This window comes from Leptonychotes weddellii, chromosome 9, assembly GCF_054177405.1.
Source record: "Leptonychotes weddellii isolate Sample4059 chromosome 9, ASM5417740v2, whole genome shotgun sequence".
Classification (NCBI taxonomy): domain Eukaryota; kingdom Metazoa; phylum Chordata; class Mammalia; order Carnivora; family Phocidae; genus Leptonychotes; species Leptonychotes weddellii.
The window spans coordinates 114,013,038-114,019,881 of NC_138377.1; the positions used below are offsets into that span (position 1 = coordinate 114,013,038).

Consider the following 6,844-nt stretch of genomic DNA (forward strand, 5'->3'; position numbering starts at 1 on the left):
AGGCCAGATCCTAAGAAGGTTACAACCCATTTGTGCATTGCTTCACCAAGAAGACTTCACATCTCTCCGTCCCCGGAAAGAAGTCGGCGGCACTTTGCATTTCCTTGCCACGTTTGGAGATTCCGTATCTTGAGCTCACTAGAGCCGCCATCCCCAGTGAAGAGTGATATATTATTAGCTCTGATTGACCAGGGCTGGCGGTAAGAGAGGGAGAGTTAGTGCTACATGAATTACACAGAGTGTGTATCAAGATGAAAATAAAAGCTTCTATGTGCAGACAGGAGGGGTGAAGGGTCCATTGAAAATCAGAGAGATTAGCAACTCATCACATTATTTGTGGGTTATCAGGAGACAGAGGTAATGAAAGTGAGACCTATATCCTTGATCAATAAGAGTTTGACTGCATTTTGAGTTCATTTTCCCCTGCAGAGAGAGAGACAGCAGGCTTACTATTGATCACCGTGTTAATCCATAACCAGACTGGGCCTTAGCCTGGTGAAGCAAGCAAGAAAAATAAGATAATAAGCAGGAACTCTTGATCTTTTATTATGGTGTGCTAGATAAAGAGAGTGCGGGGGTTCAAGGTGGAATACTTTAGAGTTAACCCTTACATTACCTCTTAATTTGGAATGCATGAGAAGAAGTGCAGCCCACCTGACTCTGACTTCTATTTGACCTTATTTTGCCTGCTTCCTAACTAAACGGCATCAAGGACCCTTTTTAAAGATTGGAGGCAGATAGTAACTAGGCCAAGGGACAGTCACTGCCACGCAGGGCCCGCGGTCAGGAGAAAGCTCCTCCAGACCCCATTCACGGAAGCCAAGGGAGATTCCATATTCACGGTAGCTATTGATATTTTATTGTATATTTGATATATTTGTGGTGATATTTCAGAGCCATTAAATCTCAGAATTTTTATATAAGTGAATTGTCAATAATATGGTTTGCTCTGCTGTCTAAATAGTGAGCACCATTTAGTTCGTAGTTAAGCAACCAGGAAAAATGAAGACACGTGAAGTTCTGTTGCAATGACTCCCCCATCTCACAAAAGACAACTGGGTCGCTAGATCCGGCATTATGGCTGATCTAGAACCATCTTAGAAAGATAGCAGTTTATCTTTTCCTTCAAAACCTCCTGATCTAACCTCAATCCCTGCTATAATTTAGGCTTTTCCTGCCCTGCCTTATCTAGAAAAATATCAACTCTTTGTCAGTGACTCAATATTTACTCACAGTAGTTTTTGCTGACTTTCAGACCAGCTCTACCACTAATCCCTCTGATAGCTTTGTACAAATTAGGAAAATGTGACCCCTCTCAGCAAACGCAGCCAAGACAGCTGGGTAGGATTTCAGCCTTCCCTCCCCCTTTCCCCTAGGGAACATTGTCCCGGGTTCCCAGAGGAGACCTCGATATCCACACAGCCACAAAGAAATTGGGTTGATGGTGTGAATGTAGCCCAGTCCTGTTACACTTCACACAGACACAGTTTACTTTTCACTCTGTGTCCTTGTCCCAACTCAGCGATTTCTCATTTAGATTGTTCCTGTGATTTTCCAACTGAGTTTCCATCTGGTTCTTCAAGATGCTCATCCTTCCACCCAGTGAGCACCTATTAGTAAATGGCAACTTATGTCTCCCTAGAGTGAGGAATTCAGAAACAAAAGGAGAAGGGGAAGGGTGTTAGTTGTGTGCGAGAGAAGGGGAGTTCTACTTTGGAAGCAGTATACGTAAGCTGCTCGAGTTAAAATAACTGAGGGATCCATTTGAAGGTGACAAGTTTAATTCTACAGCATTCTTTAATGAAATGCCTTTATCATTTATCATTTTATCATTTAGCTCTTTATCTTGGGATAACCAGGGAAGTTAAGCAACTTGAACAAGTTCATGTAGTTATTAGGTGGGGACCCTAAGTCAGAACTCCTGGAGCTGGATCCTGAGTTATTTTCACAAAATTAAGTTTAAAAAAGTTGAAACAGCCTCGGTTACTAAAAAACTCATTCTCAGAATCAAAAGTAAGGCTTTGAACTACCATCCTCAATACTCGGGACAAATAAGTATCTCCCTCTAAAGTGGGTGGGGTACAAAAAAGTTCTCCCCAAAGCTTAAGTATCCCACCTGAGGAGGTGTGTTGTATTAATCTGCATTTCAAATGAAGAAAAGATTGTTGAGGAAAAGATTTCCCTCTATTTTAAAATGACAAAAGGGGCACCTGGATGGCTCAGGTGGTGAAGCATCCAACTCTTGATTTTGGCTCAGGTCATGATCTCAGGGTCCTGGGATAAAGCCAGAAATCAGGCTCCATGCTCAGTGGGGAGTCTGCTTGAGGATTCTCTTCCCTCTCCCTCTGCCCCTCCCCCAACTCGTGTGCTTGCTCTCTCTCTTTCGTTCTCTCTTTCTCTCAAATAAATCTTTAAAAAAAAGAAAATATGACACATGCAAAAAAAAAATGTACGAAGAGCAAATATTCATCAAAGCCAGTGTAGACATTTTGTAGCATAAACCCTCAGCTTTTTGTTCTATGCTCATATACAAATGCAGATTCTTGACAAAACTGAGCATATTCTAAATATTACTTAACTTTTTCTTTTTCACTTAACTTGTAGGATTATTTCCCCATACTCTTAAATATTGCCTAAAAACTAGAGAATCGAGCCTTCTAAGTGTAGTCTTCCTCTGAATCAAATGTAAAGTCTACTTTCCCCATTTGTAAACAGGCCAACACAACTGGGTCAGATTCTGAAAGGCAAGAACGATTCTCAAGTAACCAGCACTGTCAGTAATTAGAACATTCATTTCTTTAAACATATCAAGGAAATGATAATTTCCAATTCGGCTTTCATCGAATACTAATTTTCCAAGTGGTTTAGAATATAAAACATAGAATAAGTCCCTTCCTCATACCATCATACTGGGGTTAGAATTTCAACACTTGAACTTGGGGAGGACACAAGCGCTCAATCTCTTGTAGGGATTGTAAGACACTGTCTACTCCATGTAAATGTACAATAAAATCACCCTTATGATTGATTTGTTTTTGGCTTCTCTTTTTGCTTAACTTATTTTCCCTGATTTCAAGAGCTTGATTTATTGCATTAGTTTTTCCTATACCTGTAAAAAAAAAATAGTCTAAAGACTAATTAAAATGTTCATTTTTGCATGTGATCAAACTCAGGCCTACCCTTTTCCCTTGTGGTGCTCTTCTTCACCAGGATTCCACTATGCCTGTGATAAAAAGAGGCTTTATTCCACTAGGCTGGTTAATGAACACATATTTTCGAGAGCAACTTGGGAACCCTGAAGTATTTTTAAGGCTTCTATCAATCCATGCATCACAATCTTGGTTGATCATTCTCTCTTTGCAATCCCAGATAGCCTCCCAAGCAGGTAGAAGCCCAGGTTCAGGAGAGAGAACAGATATAATTTCTGCCACAAATTTTCTTCCTAAATAATAGTGGTAATTGGGGTGGCTGGGTGGTTCAGTTGGTGAAGCATTTGACTCTTGGTTTGGGCACAGGTTATGATCTCATGGGTTGTGGGATTGAGCCCCATGTCTGGCTCTGTGCTCAGCAGAGAGTCTGCTTGATACTCTCTCTCTCTCTCTCTCCCTCCGTCTCCCTCTGCTCCTCCCCCCACCTGCGTGTTCTATCTCTCTCCCTCTCTCAAAAAAAAAAAAAATAGTGGTAGCTGCAAGGCATTGCAGTGGTGGACATTTTTTATTTATTCCAACTGTTTCAACAGCTCTTCATTGTAGGCAATATTAGCTCCATTTGACAGATGAGAAAATGAACACTCTGGGATCTGAAAGCCCTAATTAAAATGCATGAAATCTCCAAATGTTAACAGTGGATACTCGTATCTTTTACTAAGATGACTCAGCAGAGCCAAAGAGCAAGAGCCCATTGCTTAGTGTGTCAGAGAGGGAAAGGCAACCTGGAAAGGGGAAGTCGGTGGTCCTCAGAGACAATGTCTATTGGACTGTACACAGAAATGTATTGATACTGGAAACCTTTCACCTCCACCCATAAAATGTCTTGGCATTCATGTTGTGCATATTACTTCAGCATTTGAAAGGCAGCGAGATTGGACATTCTCCAAAAGCTCCTCTCACTCTGAAATTATAGAATCCCTAAACCACCCCACAAATACATTTGTCACCAAGAAAACTGACAGTCATCCCAAACAGTGGGAAAATCACACAGAATCTGTGCCTTATGGTGTTCCAAACACTGGGTTGTCTTTGGAGAAAGAACTTTGACTCCCAAAGAAAAGGGCAGAGTGCTGTTGACTCTAGAGTTCATTTTTCAGTGGAGAAGTTAGTGTTACTTCTGAGGTCAGACTTTTGGTGATGGCTGTCCAAATTTCCATTTCATCTGGTTCCATAAGCCAGGACTGCAGCCCCAACCTCGTCTATTTTTGCAAATTCACATGCCATGATCCTAAGAGAGAGAATGAGAGAGTGGCGTGATCAGTTCAGATGCATCACACAACAAAGAAGTACTCTCTGGGACTAGAAGAATAAAATATTGTTCTTCAAATATATATATATATATATAATATATTTAAATATATATTTTCAAATATATATGTGTTTATTATATATATATATTTCTTCATAAAACATTCAAGATCCCTGCTTTTCAGTGATGCAACAATTCTCCAAACTCTTTTTCCTCAACCAGAAACTGGCAAAAGAGAAATAGCACATGAGAACATGATCTTGTGAGCTGAAAAGTTTAGACTTTCAAGTATTTTGTTTTTTCATTAAGAAAATGGTTTTTGTTTATTTTTTTTAAATATTTTATTTATTTATTGACAGAGACACAGTGAGAGAGGGAAGAGAAGCAGGGGGAGTGGGAGAGGGACAAACAGGCTTCCCCTTCAGCAGAGAGCCCAATGAAAGGCTCGATCCCAGGACCCTGGGATCATGACCAAAGCCAAAGGCAGATGCTTAACAACTGAACCACCCAGATGCCCCAATAAAATGGTTTTTGAATATGCTTTTTTTTAAGATTTTATTGTTAGGTAATCCCTACACCCAACATGAGGCTCAAACTCACAACCCTGAGATCAAGGGTCACATGCTCTACTGACTGAGCCAGCCAAGTACCCCTGAACATGCTTTTAACTTTACAATTGAATAACAAAATATTCACTATTATAATACAGCAGAAATCTAAAGGAAAATGAGGAACCATTCCAAATTCTTCAGCAAGTATTATACACAATCATGCACACATGCTTCCACTCATTTCTCCAACCCACCAAATGCTAGGAAAGGTTGTTTTTTTTTTTTTAAAGACATAGCCTACAAGGATAGGGAGAATGAAAGATAATATTAAAGTAATAAAAGTTGTGAATCTAGAAAGCAGGTGAAAGACTGATCACTGAATTAGCAGATCCCAGAAAACTGAATCATAAGTCCCCCATGGGGGGAATCTGTGAACTAATATGAACTATAAAAGTAATCTCCAAGCTGAAGAAGACATACAAATGGCTAACAGACACATGAAAAAATGTTCATCATCATTAAGATCAGGGAAATTCAAATCAAAACCACATGGAGATACCACCTTACACCAGTTAGAACGGCAAAAATGGACAGGGAAAGAAACAACAAATGTTGGAGAGGTTGTGGAGAAAGGGAAACCCTATTACACTGTTGGTGGGAATGCAAGTTGGTACAGCCACTTTGGAAAACAGTGTGGAGCTTCCTCAAAAATTTAAAAATAGAGCTACCCTATGACCCAGCAATTGCATTCCTGGGTATTTACCCCAAAGACACAGATGTAGTGAAAAGAAGGGCCGTGTGCACCCCAATGTTCATAGCAGCAACATCCACAATAGCCAAACTGTGGAAAGAGCCGAGATGCCCTTCAACAGATGAATGGATAGAAGAAGGTGTGGTCAATATATGCAATGGAATATTACTCAGCCATCAAAAAGGATGAATACCCAACTTTTCCATCAACATGGATGGGACTGGAGGAGATTATGCTAAGTGAAATAAGTCAAGCAGAGAAAGTCAATTATCATATGGTTTCACTTATTTGTGGAACATAAGGAATAGCATGGAGGACATTAGGAGAAGGAAGGGAAAAATGAAAGGGGGGAAATCGGAGGGAGAGATGAACCATGAGAGACTATGGACTCTGAGAAACAAACAGGGTTTTAGAGGGGAGGGGGGTGGGGGAATGGGTTGGCCCCATGATGGGTATTAAGGAGGGCACGTACTGCATGGAGCACTGGGTGTTATATAAAAACAATGGATCATGGATCACCACATCAAAAACTAATCATGTATTGTATGGTGACTAACTAACATAATAAAATAAAAAAATTTAAAAAAAAGTAATCTCCAAGGATGCAAATATGCATGGCAACTAGTATTTCTGGAACTTTTAATGAGGGGGGAAGGGGCAGTGAGGACAGTAAAATTAGAAAAATTATTTTAAAAATCAGCTTAAGAACAAGTCAAATCTCTAGATCTTCTCCCCAGGTCACACACCCAAAAAATTAGCCCACCCTCACCCTAGAAAAAAAAGCCTAGAAGTTTATTCTCTGTAGTAAAATTTTCAAAATTTCTAAGGCAAATGATCTCTAACTTAGATTTCTATACCCAGCCAAACTAAGTATAAAACTAAAGGCTAACTCTGGAAAACTGTATGGAGGTTCCTCAAAAAGTTGAAAATAGAGCTACCATATGATCCAGCAATTGCACTACTGGGTATTTACCCCAAAGATACAAAAGTAGGGATCCGAAGGGGTACGTGCACCCCGATGTTTATAGCAGCAATGTCCACAATAGCCAAACTGTGGAAAGAGCCAAGATGTCCATCGACAGAT

At 40.1% G+C, this 6,844-nt stretch overlaps 1 protein-coding gene across 8 annotated transcripts in view; it reads right to left on the bottom strand.

Moving 5' to 3' along the window:
* Positions 1 to 201: 201 nt before the first annotated feature.
* LOC145723578 (uncharacterized) overlaps positions 202 to 6,844 on the bottom strand; it is a 71,462-nt gene continuing 64,819 nt past the window's right edge. For 7 of the 8 annotated variants that reach the window (XR_014148760.1, XR_014148762.1, XR_014148759.1 and 4 more), the window contains one exon: positions 202 to 4,437. Coding sequence is in view for 2 of the 8 variants with exons in the window: in XM_081831592.1 (XP_081687718.1) it covers positions 4,368 to 4,437 (70 nt within the window). In the remaining 6 variants the exon portion in view is untranslated. The remainder of the gene's footprint in view (positions 4,438 to 6,844) is intronic. The other variant, XR_014148761.1, reaches the window with a different exon arrangement.